Below are 18,893 nucleotides of genomic sequence, written 5' to 3' on the forward strand. Positions count from 1 at the left end.
CTATGCGCCGCATATATTGCATACCCACTTTTTGCGCCACTGCAACCACCTGAACTTCTGAAAAACTTTCTGTCACAACCAACCAGTTGGTGCTAATGACAGTTCCCATATCCGGTGTAATACCCAACAAAGCGTGTGTGTCAGTGACATCATAAATGTAAAGGGATGTAATCCATATCAGATGATGACTATCAGTGTAAATACTGAAGAACCTTTTCATCTGGCTCTTCTTCCATAAGTCTCTGCTTGTTCTAACACTTCTACCATGAAAACAGTTAGCAGTTAATGACATTTTATCTTAGTCTAACCATTGCTATTCTAATTTACACTAATGCTAGGTTTGGTCTTACACAAACTGCTGAACATTATAAAGCTTCTCAAAGACAGGATTTATCAAGGCTATTGAGTGTGAATGTGTTGCAAAGTGTAGAAGTACATAATACACAGCTGACTCTGGAGCCTCCTCTATGTGCAGGATTAAGGTTCTTTACTGCCCTGAGGTCAGATCAGAGAGGTGCTTGAGCTAACTAAAGTGACACTCAGAGAGCTCTTGGGCTGCACAGCGGCACTTGGCCCACTGATTTAAAATATTGTATAGCGTATGCTTTTTTTCTTTTTTGGGCTAAACTAAACCACTTTGATCCAGTATTAATTTTTATCAGTGTTTTAAATTCAACATCAATGTCCTACATATATAGATATAAACATTATATTCATTGTAGTAAAACTGTTTGAACTGAATTGGGGCAGTTAAATTAAAAACTGAATCGCCAAAGTGATGGAAAAAGGCACCAAGAGAGAAGATGGACCTTCATGTAGAGACCTATAGAAAAAGGTTGGAAGGGAGATGATTTATAGAAAATGAAATGACAAGAGGAGGAAGGATGAGTGAGCGCACGATAGATGTGGTGGATGGAAAATGTCAGCGGGTAGACAGAGCCAGTCAGCTTCAGCCCTCCCTCAATCTCTGGAGGGCACAAATTACATTCCAGTTTGACACCAAAGCAGCTGAAGTTCACATTATGCACACACACAAACACACACACACACAAATCACATTCATTTCAGTCTGGGGCAGACAAATTCAATTAGAACAGTACTGCCTAAATGGGCTTATCTGAGCAGTGCAAGCTTGTTACATGGAGCCCTTCAGCTGTATATGAGAGAGAGAGAGAGAGAGAGAGAGAGAGAGAGAGAGAGAGAGAGAGAGAGAGAGAGAGAGAGAGAGAGAGAGAGAGAGAGAGAGAGAGAGAGAGAGAGAGAGAGAGAGAGAGAGAGAGAATGAGAATGAAACCACACAACCTGAACGGGCGCGAGGCATGTTCTGTGTCAAATCTTCCATGCTAATAGGAAACCATGAATGGAGACTGATTCTGTCCATTTACACTTCAGAGCTCACTGACTGGCAGACTGAGGGGTTAGACAGCAGAACCCAACAGAATACTGATGATCCTCTCTGCTTGTTATAAAAGCATTACAGCTGTTTATAGAGCTGCTGTTGTGCTTCAATATATTACAGATGTTGCAGATGCAGAACTCATTTCCAGTAAGATACTGAAAAACATTCAGTGGTTATTTCTAGTCTGATTTCACTGACTTTTTACACAGGCATGTGTAATTCTATGTTTTACAAGTCTGTAATTTCAGAAGAATTTCCCAAATGATTTTCAGGATGTTTCCCTGAATTCAGGACAAAGTGACATAATGCTTGGAGTGACAAACAGGAAGTGTAATGTCACCATGGAAACAGTAAGTCATCGTGTCCCCAACTACAGGCTAAACACTAATTCTATGCAGGTTTAGTTTGTTGTGTGTTCACACTGAAAAAGTAACAGAATGAAGTGTTTTAAAGCCAGACAGCATGTTAGGAGAGGAATAAAGTATCTATCTATCTATCTACTATTAAGCAAATTTCTTTACATGCTCATAAATCTGCACCATGGAAAGTCATGCTGCAACAAGCGTCAACAACCATTAGTGTACAGACAACAATCAACCACTACTGACAGTGAGAAAACATCTAAATTTGATGATTACGAGGCAAGTTCTTATTGTATATGAGAGTATCTATGCTCTTTCATACAGTACATATGTTTGTGGATGTTTATCTGGATTGGACATTAAGGAACACTGGAAAGAGTAAATTGTGCTGACTCTAGTAGCATTTGTATGACCCCTGTGCACTCCAGCTGAACTGAGTTATGACTCAGACAAAAACACATGTCATTTCCAAACGGGTAGCTCTGAGTCTGGAAAGTGAAGCCAATGCAGAAGTGCCTTAAACCTGCATTCTCTCCATTTGCCAGCAGGGGGTGACTCTACTGGCTGCAAAAAGAAGTCCGATTGTATGGTTTATGGGAAAATTACCCTGTTAATATTGATGTATTACTTCAGTAAACAGTTTCCTAATGCGTATATGGTTTTAATCACTAGTTTCAAGTGTTTTTCAAATCAGCATGTGGTTCATTTAGTAAATTATGCTCCCATTTAGAGTAAAATATAAGATAAACCATTATATGCTTTAGAGAGATGCTACAAGTTTCTACCACAGCATCAACGTTGATAATATAACATAACCATGGTGTAACCCCAGATACACAGAATATAAGCAAAGCTGTCACTATTTCACAGTGTTTTTCATTTTACATTTTGGCTATATAAAAAAAGTCTGTGTTCAGTGTTTAGTTATACTAAAAGACACTACATGGAATCAGGTAAGTACATTTAGTTTGAATGGTTTTGTTGTGTTGTAAGAATGAAAGAAAGCTAGCAGGCAAGCTACTTCAGAGGAACGGTGTTTACTTCTCACTGAGTCAGAACAAGTGCAGCGTATATTCAGAAATGCATGAGTTACATTTAGTGTCACTGCCACCTACTGGCAGGATATATGTATGCAGACACACACGTATATACCACAGGTTTCACTTGCGAAAATTATCATTAGCATTATCACAAGTAAACCACGGCCTGTGAATGCAACCACAAATCAAATATGGGAACTTTCAAATCGCTGAACCCCAGGCTTCAAAACTGCAGTCCACAAACCGATGGGTGACATCACAGTGACGACGCCACCTATTTGTTTACAGTCTACAGTTAGTTTTTAATTGTAACATTTTAGTTGGACAAAAAGACACTCTTTCTGGTAAGTACATTTAATTTCAATGGTTGTAAATCTGTTTTTCACTAGCGAAAATTAGCATTAGCATTAATACAGTTAACCACAGACTGTAAATGCACTGTGTTAACCAAGCTAGCATCTCGAGGCTTCAAAACAGCAGTCCCCACACCAAGGGGTGATGTCATAGTAACAACATCTATATGTCTGATTATTTTTTATCCAAAACATGTCAATCTGGTAAATTAGCATCCAAGAAAATTCAATTTGAAATATTACATACAGTGTTACTGAACTGGATATAAATGTAGGTAACACCTCACTTTACTCAATATCCTCACACTGAGAAGCTTTAAAACAGCTGCTCACTCTTTAAAGACATGTGATCATCATCTCACAGTGGTGACAGAGAAGTGATGATACTGAAATGAGCCTAACAGCAGCAGACAGAGTCAAGTCACTTCCCAGGCTGAACTCGCCTGGCACGAGAGGAGCAGTCAGAGACAAGTCACAACCCATCACATTCTCACCCATCTAATGAGCACCCTGGACCGTTGGTACAGTGCCCCCCCCCCCCCCCCGAGGAACCGATGTGAGCATGTGTGCGTGCTGTTGATGAGTACTCCTATATTAGCCTGCACGTGTGAGTGTGGTTATGTGACCATGCGTGATGTGTTCTCATGTGCATGTATGCTTGTGTGCAATTCCGAAGTATGTGCGTGCATTTATGTTTACATGCTCGTATGCATAAGTAATGTGCTGTCTGCGCATGTCTTTGCTCTGCACGCTTCAATCAGGAGAGGCTCCAAAATGAAGTGCACAGAATCTCCTCTTCTCCATGTCTGCGACTTTATCCCAAATCAGCAGTCATTTTTACTGGAGCCTGCTTTGGGGTTCTGGCTGTGTGCAGAGCTTAATGAGTTTTGCAAACTAATTCCTCCCATCTGATTCAGCACATATGCACCCAGGGTTGGCAGCAACAGCAGCTGGGCTCAAGAGAGCAGCTTCACCACAAAGGGGAGAAAAACTAATAGTAAAAAAAAAAGAAAAAGTTGTGCATCTGAATGATTGCTGCTGCAAAAGACACAATCACTTTACTAGTCATGTGCTCAGCCTATGGAAACTTTTATATATTATCTTCTGTGGCTCTAGAGGAGCTAATGATCCCTAATGATGTCATAGTGATGTCATCTCAGCTTGAGGCTTACAGACTACAAATTTATAACAAAAAGTCGGTGTTATAAACTGGAGTTGTGGAGTTTGAATGGTGTACAGGATACATTATCACTTGTATTATGGGAAATATAGGATGTTGTGTTTTTGGAGTTTGACTTATTGTAGGGATTAAATGGTAAATGGACTGTACTTATATAGCGCTTTTCTAGTCTTTTTGACCACTCAAAGTACTTTTACACTACATGTCACATTCACCCATTGACACACATTCATACACTGATGATAGGGGCTACCACACAGGGTGCCAACCTACTCATCAGGAGGGAGATTAACATTTCCACCCGAGTTCCATTTCCATTAAGGAAGTCCCGGGTAAAATTTAGGAGGCTCCTTTACAGGAATGTCCTCTCTCGGTTCTCTCAGCCTTTGTGTCTCCATTGCAGAGTAGGACCTTCACGACATAATCATTCTGCAACAGTTTCAATTGTTGTGTAATCATTGTGTGACAGTTTTGACCATAACATCACTTAGGTGATGCTCCAAAAGCACATCCCACTTTGAGTATACCCATTCAGCACAGAGTAAACCTCAAGCCCCATGCAGGAATTTTTTTGGGCCACACAAAGTACCCCAAGGCAGGGACTCGTTTTGCCCCCATAAAGGTTCCAGGAGATTTTCCTTCAGTGGTGGTTCCTGCTATAGAGACACTCGCCAACAGTCAGAGTCCCGCAAAAATGATCCTGAAGTTCCTACAGTGGAAACAGCCCTATACATACATCCTTGATGCAGCCATTGGGAGCAATTTGGGGTTCAGTATCTTGCCCAAGGACACATGGACACATGGACTGGAGGAGCCATGAATCTGCCGATCTTCCTACTGGTGGACAACCACTCTACCTCCTGAACCACAGCCACTCAGCCAGTCGGCTGCCATGTTTTTTAATAGTCAGTCTCACTAGCTTCTGACTGAACAGATACACCTCTACTTTAATCACTACAGCTGTCACAGTCCACATAGCTGCTCATATCACATGCTCTATATGTTCATAACCATGATCCAAAGCATATTTTTACACTTCAAATCTATTTTCTTCTGTTTCATGTGCGTGATACAATAATTTTGTGTTGGCCACCCAAATGCAGCTGACCTACACTCAAATAATATTTTATTCACTCCTTTAACATACAGGCTAAATATTTACAACACTTTTCAATATTATGTGCTCCAGTACACCATCAGCAAATACTATGACTTTAATAATAAACATAAAGTAGAATTATCACCTTTCTGACAATGAAAACAAAAACTGAGAATGTATAAGCGTCATAAAAGTAGACTTTATGGCGGACCTGTTGTTTTGAATTGTAAAAGTGTATCTAGTGAGTGTAATGTAACAACCACCTAAAATACTTACAATGTCAAGGCTCTAGACATATACATTGTGGCCAGCTATATCTACACAACGTTTAGACTGAAAATAAAGCTTTCCTGCTGTTCTTACTAACTAAATTTCCACAATGCAGACATTTTACACAATAATCAGATTACTTTTATAAATGATCCTGCAATAGTCCACCACTGTCACCACTACAGTAAAATCACACCACAACCCTGTTGTGTTCTGGAGGTCTGTCCTTCATTTGCTGATGATGGTACTTGACTGTGTGATGGCTCCCAAATGGCATGAAAACACAGCAGCCACAGCACTGCACAGGAGACCTTCAGACCTGTCATTCTGCAGTGTGGTATACTGTATGTATACATGTATAATATCTCATCATACACAAGTGTCTCATGAAAGCTCACAGTTAAACCCACATATATGGAAACAGAATGTATTGATACCAGTCCGCATATAAAAAGGGAAAAATCACAAAGGGCCTTTTCAATTATTTAGTGCACTAAGGCTGCAGTGCAGAGAGCCCATTGAAGTTAATGACCTCAATTTGTAAAGGTGCTGGTCCTTGATGGACGAGGCTTAATGAAGATTTACCCTGGCTGTGAGCAGGGCGGCAACACGAGGTGATGAGCTGCAATAAAAGAAAATGGTGTTGGATGCTGCCGGTGTGGACAAGAAGCGCAGAGCAGACAGATGTTAGCAGGAAGCAAATGGAAATGAAATAAATGAGAGGTGGAGGAGACAGATGAAGGCGAGGCAGAAGATGAGGCTGGGATCAGGGAGCAAAGGGGGGAAGCTACCAGCTGCAGAGAGAGAGACTATTCTGCAATTTACAGAGCAGATTAAAAGGAGCAAAGGAAGAGAGTGGTGACTAATGATTGTTTTCATCATTGATTCATCTCGCAATTCATTTTTTGATTAACGGATTAATTGTTTCATTTATCAAAATGTCGCAACGTTGTAAAAATGCTCATCGTCACAAGCTCCAAGAAACCAAGGTGACATTGTTAAATTGGTTGTTTCATCTGACCAGCAATGCTAAATCCAAAATCAGTTTATATACAATCAGAGCCTCAGCCAGCCAATCATGTGCCTGATTAGCCAACAGGCCACCCCATTCCACCCATCACCACATCTGTTTTCAATCATCTGGTCTCCTAACAGCCTCGGCTGCTTAAAGACGACTGCTATAGGTCAGTCACACCTGAGGATAGGCACCAACTCACAAGAAAGACTATGTGAACTTGTGTCCATGGATCAGTAACAAATAACAGTTGAAAAGATTCAAAAGTATCTTAAAAAATAGTTTTAAAAGCAGCATCAGGTTTGTTAAAATGTACATTTAGTATTTTTGTTGGTTTCATGTCATTTGAAATGACATTTGCACCATTTTTTACCAAAAGTAAGACTGAATGCTCCTGAAAATGTCAAATGGTATAACCACAAAAGAAGTATAAATATTAAATATTTTAATATTGTTATAATGTAAGATCATGCCAAACTAGTTGATACAGTATGATTTTTTATTGAGAATTTAGTGTTTAATTATTTGGTTACAGTTTTTATGGTTACACCACCTAGACATTTTTGCCATAATTATCTAATATATTCTCTCAAAATTGATTAAAAGCAAAAATTTGATGCTGAGTCCACAAAAAAAGAATGTGTGCAAGTTATTCATATGTTTATTTTTTCATTTTAACCCCTTTAAATTACAAAACCACATGGACACAATAAATATACATACAGTAGCCTATTTTTTGCTATGTAGTGTACACATAATAAACACATGCAGGTGCAGCCATTGGCACTAGAACAAAACAGCAAACAGTCCCAGATGCAGATAACAGCGATTAACTATATAATTTATTAGCCTCCATTAATGCCTAGCTTAAAAGCCCTCCGGCCAGCTGAGATCACTGCATGCTGCAAGTCAGATTATAAGTAAAAGGTTTCTCCAGCAGCTCAGTGATGTCTGATTATAGCTGGTTAAATTCAACTCTCTCTGTTCCTCGACACATCTCCTGTGGTGACACTTGCCAGTCTAGATGTTTGAGTGCAGCTGCAGATTCCCTCATAAGTCCTCTGCAACAACCCCTGAGCATGTACACTTGTCTTTACAAACATGTGTCAGTAAAAGTTTGTCCATCTTCAGACCAGTGTTACTGTGTTCTGGAATACTAAACAGCAACAACAGCATGTTTTATTAGAGCATCTAAAGGCTGAGATGATGTTAGTCCCTTTCTAACTACATGACCTATGATCATCTCAACCTTAAGATGTTTTTGGGAAACAGGGCAGGGGGCAGGAGGCTAGAGAAACCTGATTTCCCAGCTACATTTCTGCTGGATAAAGATAATATCTTACTGAGGGACAAGGGCTGGGTATCGGTACTCGAAACATTTAAGGTATCAACTGAAATAAATCGATACCAAGTAGTACGAAATGTCTCCCATCAAACAATTGATCCTTTTTGCATGCAGAGCTAGAAAATATGACTATTTGTATGAACTTGCTCACAGTCAATCAACGGAAGTGTTCTTCGATTTAGCTATAACCTGTCTGTGGTGGTGAAGTCGTGGTGAATTTAAGTTATCTCACTTAGCAGTTCAGCAGCCAAGATGCCACTTAAACGCTCTAAAGAGTGTCTACACTACACACCTGTTGCACCGGATAAAAGCAAGTATGTGGAATGGGTATCTAATGAAGTACTCAGTTGGTATCAGTATCACTTTAAGGGTACTTGGATTGGTGCTGGTGTCATAATTTTTTATATGATACCAGCCCTATGATGGACACATTACTGGGTTTGTGTGAGTATGTCTATTTGAAAGGACCTCCACGGGGAAGGTTTAACTGTGACAGTGGAGTGGATGAAATGAAACATATTACACTCAGCAATAAAGCTTTGTATTTTAAATAATTTGATTGAAAGATGGACATAAATTTAGGGCCTACTCTAATAATTATAGCTTATTCTTCATTACTCATTTGACTAACACAACATTAGTACAGTAAAAATGCTTCTTAGAGTCAAAGGTGACATCATCAAATATTTTACTTTGTCCAAACAACAGTCAACATTTCACATTTCAGAAGTTTAAACAAGAATATGTTTGGATTATTTACTTTAAAATGACTTCAAACTGACACAAAGAGACTAAATAAGTTCTGCATCTGATATTTTGACTATTGGTTCAAGTCATACACAGAAAATAGTGTGTATCAGTTCAACTACTCTGAAACACACACTCAAAACCAATGCACTTCAAATACATAAATCATGATTCCAGAATAGGGATGACCTGCTATACGTACACACAGGCTTACAGTAACTGTGTCACTACATGTTAGCACATTGTCCAATTCCCTGATTGCTCCAGCTAACCTTTGTAGATGGTGACACACAATCTATCCTATCCAAATCCCCTTTGATTTCTGCTACACTCAATATCAACAAGTGGAACATCTTGCTACTATATTTCTTCCTGATCGCATTGCCTGCTGCTGATGAACACTCATCAGTCTGACTGCAACTGATCTTTAAAGTCAGGTTGTCTCCCGCCCTCTAATACAAGTGATGGGTGAAAGTAGAGCTGCAAAGATATGGCGATTAATTGATTAGTTGATTGACTACTTTAAAATGCCAACTATTTTGATTATATTAATCGCCAAATTCTCTTGAATGGCTTATCAAATGTGAATATTTTCTGGTTTCTTTAATCTTCTTTGATGGTAAACTGAATATTTATGGGTTGTGGACTGTTAGTAAGGATGAAAGACAATATCTAAAGTTGCATGGGCTTTGGGACATTATGAGAAATTAAGTAATAGAGAAAAAAATCATAAGATTATTTGAAGCCCTGAAGACAAACCTAGACTGACAGAAGCAGAGAGTGTTCAGCTTGTGTTGAACCTGTTGCTTCTTTTGATGTTTACATTTTAATGAACCTTTACAAGGAGGGGAAATGGCAACCAATTCAACAAAAAAGCAAGCAGATGTATGCAGATAAAGACTCTCACTAAAACATCAGCTACACCAAACTGCTTGGATCTATTATATCTTCTTTCTAGATAATTCTGCTTCATTTTTTAACAATAGAAACTCATTACATTTGGACTCACTGGAGGTAAGTTATGACACATCTTATTAAATTAAATGAACTTCCATGTTTCTGCCACCCACAGTGTTCCAGAAGATAATTTTGTCCTCTGCGTAGACACAATATGTAGACACAATTTAAACTGTGCTCCATGTCAGCAAGGTGTCAAATGAATTTACTGATCTGCACAGTGTTTTTTTTGCAAGAATCCCTCTGAGCACTATTAGGCAGGAAAAGTAAGGAGAGCTGGGATTTACTCCACTTTAACTCATACTTAAAGTACGTCCATCTGGTAGTAAGATGCATAAAAAGTAAATGCAGCATCTCAGTTTACGGTACAGTAGATTCAGCTGCTATTGTTTCCTGGTAATAGCTGAGTCAGGAATCCTGCGTCCACCTACAGTAAGGTACAAAGCTATTTCCCATGGCCTCAGCTGTAATACAGAGCGCTTCCACTCAGCACTATAGAAATCATTACGGCTGCTGGACTTCCAAAGTACAGCAACCGACATGCTCACGTTTCAGCGAACAGCATCAAATACAGATATGGTGCCGTCTGTGACACTGCGTTAAATACAGGCTCAACTGTAACCTCCATGTGTAGATGTAAGTGTTGGTTACAAACATTTCAAAAGGTGCACAGAGTGTTATTTTGTTCAACATATTGCAGACTAGTTAAAGATGCCCTATTCAGTTTTCCACCCAATGTCATCCTTGACTTCCAACATTTCCTCCCAACTCAGTTATTGTTTTAGATCATTATCAGTGTAACTTTAAATTTCCCCTCCATTCAAAAATATGTTTTTCTTCTTGTTCTTTCGGTTGGATGTTTGCGCAGAATGATGTACAAATGTGGTTCAAAATATTGGTACTATGTAATACTAAATTTTCTCTGTATTAAGTTGAACCTGACAGAGGTATATGGTACCCATCATTCTTTATTTCAAATGTAATGTAACTGAAACTGATTTACAATGTAACATATTATTCAATACAATAAAACAAATGAAAATGGCATGACCAAAAATGTTGGTGCCCTTAACTTTATATGTTGTAGCACAGCCTTTGGAGGCAATAACTACCGTCAAGTGCTTTCTGTGACTCTGAATCAGGTTTCTACACTTCTCCACTGGTAGTTTGGTTCACTCTTCTTTAGCAAACTGCTCTAGTTCTCTCAGGTTTGATGGGTGCCATCTCCCAACTGCAAGTTTCACCTCTTTCCAAAGATGTCGAGATCAGGACTCATAGCAGACCACTTTAGAACAGTCCAAAGTTTTCTTCTCATCCACTCAAATGCTTTTTGATGTATGGTCGGGGTCATTATCCTGTTGGAAGACCCATGACCTGTGACTAAAACATAGGCTTCTGTCACTGGGCTGTATGTTTCACTCCAAAATGCCTTGATTGTCTTCTAATATCATTGTGTCCTGCAAATGTTCAAGGCACCCTGCGTCTGAGGTAGCAAATCAACCCTAAAACATCACTGAGCCTCCCCCATGTTTCACAGTAGGCACGGTTTTCGTTTCTTTTGAAGGCTTCATTTTTTCTCATGTAAACGTAGGGTTGGTGTGATTTACCAAAACACTCTAATTTTGTTGCATCTGTCCAAAGCACATTCTCACAAAAGGACTGTGGTCAACATGCTTTGGCAAAATCCAGTCTGACTTTTTTGTGTCTTCCTGGAGTCTTCTTAAGTCTTCTAGATTTTCATTCAGACAGTGACAGATAGTGCAATTAGAAATTATTGTACTTTGAAGTTGAAGATCAGCTTGGGTCTGTAATGAAGTTACCTTGGTTCTTTCTCGACCATTTCAAGGAATTCTTCTGATCAATCTCGAGGCAATTTTCCTCTTGAGACCACATCCTGAGATGGTGGCTACAGTTTCATGGATCTTGAACTTCTTAATAATAGTGGCAACAGTGCTCACAGGAACATCAAGCTCTTTGGAAATGGTCTTATATCTTTTTATATTGACCATGCTTGGGTATAATCTTTTTTCTACTGTCATCAGAACACTTTCTGGTTTTCCTTGTTTGTTGTATCACTATAAATGAATTATTTCTCACGGCTCAAAGAATACATGGGCATAATTTTGTCAAGGCTATTTTAGAATGTCTTTGTATAATAAGCATGAATTCATAAAATATCATTTAATCCCAACACTGTTCAGGGCAAATGGTGCATTATTTTTAAGTAACATGCAAGGGTATCAATCATTTCGGCCACATGTGTAGAGTTTGTTTTCAGATACATTTGCTGAAAGTTTCTCTGCTCACGGAAAATCTGATTTTATGGGGTGGTTCAACTGGAGAAACCAACTCCATAAACCTCTAGAGAGAAGATGACTGCTGGAGTCGTAACAACAGAAACAACTTGCAACAGAACAGCTGTGTAACAGAATAGAGCTTCTTTCCCCACAAATGACATTTGGTCGAGTACACGCTCAAGCAGCAGAGAGCACAAAACCCGTCAAGTTAGTCACCGAATTAAGATTAATTAGCAGCAGCCGATGATCTGTCACTGTTGATGTTTGTCATTTAAACCAGAGGAAGTGACAGTAAGTAAGCAGTAGCTAAAAAAAGAGAAGTTGCTAGGTTATTGTTTTGTATATTCCTGCTCAGTGCCAGTAAATGTGAATCTATGTATTTTGCCAACCAGGATGTCAAAATTCAGAGCAGCTCCGCCCAATGTGCTCAAATAATTTATACTCTCATATACAAACTAAATGCTGCAAAACTCTCAGGCTGATGTGGAAAAAACACAGTAAAATGAAGTGATCTGGATTAAATTACCTTTACTTCAGCCAATACTGATTCTTTTAGATAAGCCCAGATCTACCCAGCTCCTGAGGATCAGCTCAGGACATCTCTAATAAGTACAGTAGGTCAAACCAGGAAGTCAGCCTGGAAGATGTGATGGATGTGATTTGACTGTCCTACATAAGAAAATTACTACAGTGACAGTCTGGAAAGAAAACATTTTGCCTGTTTAATCCTTAATTTGCTACATAAACAGTCAGTCAGTTACAGTACACCACTCATTTGTAGTAAAACGCCAGTTTGCAAGCAAACAGCCGCTATTCTTGCTGTGCACCTGCATAAAAATAGAGCCATTTATAGTTTTTCTTTCTGTCAGTCATCTGTACATCACAGTATTACATTTACTGAAAAACCTTGACAGCATCCTCCTGCTATATGGATGCACAATGCCTCAGTCTGCAGATGGTTAATGTATGTTGAACCCGTGCAATGAATGCACACTGGATTTCCCTTACGCAGGATTCTGGAGCTCTGCAGTGTAATAGTCCCCCTCAGTTCTGCATATTGCAAAAAGTATTACAAATGAACAGTCAATGATCACAAAAGAAGGCAGGAACAAAGCAATGCACAGAGCCTACTTCACCCCAACACCTGATATACTAACAGCTTATACTAACAAGTATCCTGTGTGATCAGCACTAAATTAAATTCTTTTCCAAAGCTCAAAACATGGGTAAAGTGAGTTGAGGCGGTTTTACCCTCTACTGCGTCCCCGAACACAACACATTAATTCAGTCATGCTCGTCACACTCAAAGTAAATGCTTAGAAACACAAAAACAACCATAGTGCAAACACCACGAGGGAGTGCTCTGGAATATTTAATGGCAGCAAAATGAAGTCAGGCTTAAAAGCCACCAAATGTATTTATTTCACATCTCCATTGATGTAAAAAATGTGTCTTTAGCTGTCAAACTGGAACCTTTTAAAGGGTGTATAGGGGAAAAACCAATCTGAATGTTTCAGAATTTTCGATCAACTGTCAAATGTGAACTAATTCAAATGAATGGACAATGTACACACACCCAAACACACACACTGCATGGTTTCTTTCTGCCTGCATGATGACTGTAACCTACTCTCTGTATTTTCACCTTTGCTTTTAACACACCTCCAGCTCACCTATGTTACCCTGGAGAGTTGCATCACCTTTGTTCCCCTTGCTCACAAACACACACAGATCTCTCACACTCACTTTCCACTACTGCCACAGTCAATGAATTCAGGTGAACTCGCTTGCTTGTGTGCGTTTGTGCGTACTTGGGAATATGTGAATACTGTATACTGTACATCTTACTCCTAAACTGGGTCTAAGCTTAGTTGACATCTTGAGACTTTGTGTGGATTAGCCCGACTTTGTGTTTCCCTCCCTTTATAAAACCAAGGTCACTCATGACTGCAGCTCAGCACCAAGAGTCTGATTCCAAACCAGAGAGTTGGAATAGATGAAGGTGAGTGTAGCTTTACTGTATGTGCATTTACTAAAAGGAGAGTAAACACAAAGGATATTAAGATTACATGCAAATGTGGATAAAGTATAGTCAAATATATAAAAATGATCGCTGAATAAACATTGCACACATTCTCACAGCTATTTAAAAACAGCTTACAGCAAAATAGTGGCATTTGGTTACAGATCAGTGAATGACAGACCTAAGTACCACATTAAAGGAAAATTGTGGTTTATGTCAACCATGCATAATTCTCATAAATGTAGCCATTGTGACTCTATGGGTTATGCAATTGGTGACACTTGCACAAAAGTCATAAACAGATGCATATATATAGCATATCCAAATAAGCATGATTTCTAAATTAATCTTTTCAAATGCTGTCTCTGAGTTGGGCCCAAAGTAGTCTCCTGAAATGTTAAACGTGGCTAACTGCAAAGGGATCTACATAAAACATTGGCTTCAGACTCGGCTCTTAATGCTCAGAGTATATATATATATGGTCATCTGCTCTATGTATTGCATGTAAATTCACTGCTCCACTCTGCTAACATCATGGTATTTTTCCATTGTTCATTGCGAGTCGAGCTGGCATGCCGTGACTGTTTTTCTATTACACAGCAGGGCGAAGTAAAATAAGTACCGGTAGTTTACTTCGAGGTTTGCTGGTCATCTGAAGCTCTTCATCAAACATCATCACTGTGGATGTTTCTGCTTGTAATATTCCTCCCTGATTATTTCTAACTGATCCACTGAACAAAGAGCTCCAAATATCTACTTATGTTGTTGTATTGACCAGATTTTGCTGGGGAACATGTATCATTTCCTTTAAATTCTTCACAATAAAAGTCTCTCATTATTTAGTTGCTTTTAATTTGAAGCAGTAACACAAGAAATGTTGGGTTTGCATTAGTGGTAACTTAATAGGCTTGATACGGCTGCCCCTCAGCAGGTTGCCAGAAAGCTGGCCAATCAGAACAGAGAAGGCTCATCGAGATGGGGGCCTTAAAGAGACTGCCTGTTATAGACAGAGGCTGAACTAAGGAGCCTCATAAAGAGCCAGTACTTTAGTGGAATCCTAGAATAAAAATATAGAGCTCTAAATGTGCATAATAATTGGTTCCCTTTAAAATTTTCAGGGCAAAAAAAAAAAGACCTCCAGTGAAAAAGCATTTAAATCTTTCAAGACCATTTTAGATAAAGTCAAAGTCAATTCACATTTTTCTTAATTCAATTTCCCAGGTCTTCATCAGCAGATGAAGTCGGGGGGTCATCCCCCCTATCTAGACAACATCCATGACCTTTGTGAGTTGTGTTAGGTTACCACTGACGCAAACCCAACGTTTACTGCTTCAAATGAAAAGCTTTTAAATGACTAAATAACAGGAGACATGTTCCTCACTGAATTAGCAGAGCGTCATTAACGTCACTAAAAACCAGTTGAAACAACAACAAACAGTATGTAGATGTTTGGAGCCAGGGTGGGGAGGAATAGTACAAGCAGAAACAGCCACAGTGATGATGATGTTTGATGAAGAGCAGATGACCAGCATACCTCCAACAGGTGGACTACTAACTTTACTTTGCCCTGCGATGTAATGGAGTCATGACTCACTCACTAACCCCAAAACAATGGAAAAACACCATAATGTCAGCATAATAGGTCCTCTGTTAATAAGAAAACCTTTAATCAACTGCCCCAACTCCAAACATCTCATATTCATCATTTCCTAAGCCAGATAAACTAATATTTTGGTGTAACATTGTGTAAATATAATATTATTCGTATTCATGGGTCATGAATGGGTTATGAATTGAAGTACAACATTAGAGTTACCCTGTGCCTACCGTTGTACAGACTCTGGGGGGCCATCTCCTCTCCCGTTGCCCTCCTCTGACCCCCGTCCCTGCCAGGAGAAACACTGCTATACCTCCCCTTGCCATGCTCCATCCCGGGGCTGAGATGATAGTGGAGGTGATGCCGTATGGACTCTGGACTCCCCACAATCACCCGCCCTTTCCTCAAATGCTCAGGTGTGCCCATCGCTGCATGCTTGGCCTCGGGACTCCCACAGCCTGCCCCAGCCAAGCTAACCGGTCTCTGACACAGCTCTGGGCTGGACTTGGCTGTGCCCTTCCCACAGCCTGGTGATGCTTGCCCTGAAATGAATAGCTGTTTTTGGGCTAGTAGGTCAGAGCTGCAGGGTTTGGGATGGGAATCACATGGTATCCTGGTGGGAGACTTGCTGTGTTTCTCTGGGCTGTGTCCTCGGAGGCCACGAGGGTCCAGGTTGGTGAGGGACCCCCCGCGGGGACGGCATGACTGCGGGAAGGTGTGGTACTCTGGGGTGGAGCTGTGCCTCCTGCCTGTGGATTCACACACGTCTCCCGGTTTATGGGGGTGGTCAGAGGAAACGCATCTCAATCCAGATCCAGGGCTGGCATTGGAGCCCAGGGGAGGGGGTTTGTGGTGAGGGTTGTCGGGGCTATCAGTGCTCCCTGCGCTGGAGGTGCTGCTCCCATCGCCGACGTCCCGCAGTAGGCCGGGAGCTGGGACACCTCCCCCAAGCTGAGAGAGGCTGCTCTGACTGTCAATGGAGCTCCTGCAGCCGCCCATACCACCTCCCCCTCCCCCTCCTCCTCCAGCTACAGCAGCAGCCCTCTCCTCCTCCAGCATGAGGCACACCTCCTTCAGCTCCAGGTTCTCCCGGATGACCTCCACCTGCCGCTGCTCCAGCTCCTTCAGCTTCTGGAGGTAGATGGCCACCTCCTTCCTCATCAGGCCGGCGCTGTAGCGGCCCAGACGCTGCCACTCTCTCGACACCCGCTTCCCCTTCTGCCGGTCGTCATCCAGGAAGCAGCACAGGTCCCGCAGCTCCTGGTTGTCCTCCTGCAGTTTCTGGTTCACGTCCTGGTTTACATTAGTACACACACAAAAAGGCACAGTGAGGGATTACACACATTTGCTGGTTGTGAATCATCATAGTGATGGGTGAGAGGACAAATATTCCCATCGTGTAGCTGTGTGTGAGCATGTGCGGTTTCTTGAAGAGCTGAAATCGATTCATCAATAGTTCAACGACAGAATATTGGATTCTTGACTCAAATGATTAACTGAGATTAATCGCTTCAGTTGGACTTGCTGAACATTAACAGATTGAATTGAGTATGAATTGAGTTTCGAACTATTAGATTGGACAAAAAAAGACATTCCAAAATGTATCCTGCTCTGGAAATGTGTGATGGACATTTTTCACTATTTTCTGACAATTAATAGTTCAAAAAACTCATTTAAGGGGTCCATGTGGGCCCCATAAGGGTTAAATTTGGGCTGCAAATATGTTACCCATGTGGGTTTACCCACAGTTTCCATTGTGGCCCCACCTGAATTTGCCCATATGGGCTTTAAGTGGGTTCTGACTGGGTTTCAAGTGGGGTCCAACTGGGTGAGACCCATATAGTCTCCATATGGGGCCTAAATGGGATTAGAATGAACCTTAAATGGGGCCCATTTAGCCAGCCCACAGTTTCTGAAACAATACTGGACCCATGCAATTTGCCCACTTAGCCCACTTACATCCCTTATAGAGCTCAGACAGTCAGCCCACATGGGCTTCACATGTGGGGCCCAATTTTTTGAAACCATGTGGGACCTGCAAAATGTGCCCATTTCAAGCCCATGCCCACTCAGTATCCACGTAGCCCACATTTAACCCATGTTGGGCCCACATGGACATGCTGGCTAGGTGGCCTCATGAAAATAATGGCTATCTGCAGTTTCTTGACACTGTAACAGAACTGAGAACACTCTTAACATAATTGATTTTTCATTGGTTCAAATCGATCTGATGACTTCATTAACATACATTAATTTATGTGTAGACAAAATATTTGTCAGGACACGGTCAAACATCCAAATTACATTTTATATTCACTAAGAGTAATGCAAAGTAATGTATAGTTGCATGATTCATTCTGTATCTCATATGCAACAGGTTTATTTTATTTTATGATTTTTGTTAAGCGACCGTTTTGACCTTAACTGGTTTTGGTGATGAGACTTCTATCAAATTCTGAATATCACAGAGCTCATGTGTTAGCCTGAACGTTCCTACAGCCTAAACACCAGGGCTCCTGGCACATCCCCTGTACATACTCCCTGGGGCCCCCCACCCATCTCACCTTCAAACTCCGTATCTCATTCAGGTGCTGCTGGAGCCTCCGGTTCACCTCCCGCATCAGATTGCCGTGTTCCACGATGACGCTCCTCTTCTCCGCCTCTGACCTCCGCAGCCGCCTCACCAGCTCCTCTTTGCCCCACTTGAGCAGCTCCTCGTCGGGTATTTTAGAGATATCTTCCGACAAACTCTCTGCGCTTTTGGAGAGCTGCGGCTGATGAGGTGCGCCTTTCTCCATCCTTATAAACTCCAGTGGAGGGTCACAGACGAAAAAAAGTACTGTGTTTGGTGAATTTCAGAGACTAGTTCACCAAACTAAACCTTCAAATACACCCGGGACAACTCTTATCCAACGCAGCTTGGGTTCCCCCCACCCACGATTCTCAAGTCCGTGGATTTACATCGCTTTCATTTAAGCTGTGCCTCTCTCCCACGCCCATGCTGCAGCTCCGATATCCACCCGGTGCTCTAACTGCTATTATCCCTGCTGTTAGAGCATCAGTCTGCATGCTGCTGTGTCTCTGGATGAGCCCTTGGTCGGCTTGGCGGGGCGGTTTCTCTCCAGGTGCATGCCGGCCGCCTTGCGCACTCCCGCTGCTCTGTGCGCACTACCGCTGTCCGACCGCCGGGGAGGAGGACAGCAGGAGGA

At 41.1% G+C, this 18,893-nt stretch overlaps 1 protein-coding gene across 1 annotated transcript in view; it reads right to left on the reverse strand.

Annotated features, from left to right (window-relative positions):
* Positions 1-18,482, reverse strand: part of ccdc85a (coiled-coil domain containing 85A) — a 34,321-nt gene extending 15,839 nt beyond the window's left edge. The window contains exons 1-2 of the mRNA XM_053332684.1: positions 18,249-18,482; positions 15,915-16,977 (exon numbers count right to left, since the gene is read on the reverse strand). Of these exons, the coding sequence (XP_053188659.1) occupies positions 15,915-16,977; positions 18,249-18,482 (1,297 nt within the window). The remainder of the gene's footprint in view (positions 1-15,914; positions 16,978-18,248) is intronic.
* Between the last annotated feature and the right edge of the window lie 411 nt (positions 18,483-18,893).

The sequence above is a fragment of the Scomber japonicus genome, chromosome 14, assembly GCF_027409825.1.
Source record: "Scomber japonicus isolate fScoJap1 chromosome 14, fScoJap1.pri, whole genome shotgun sequence".
Taxonomy (NCBI): domain Eukaryota; kingdom Metazoa; phylum Chordata; class Actinopteri; order Scombriformes; family Scombridae; genus Scomber; species Scomber japonicus.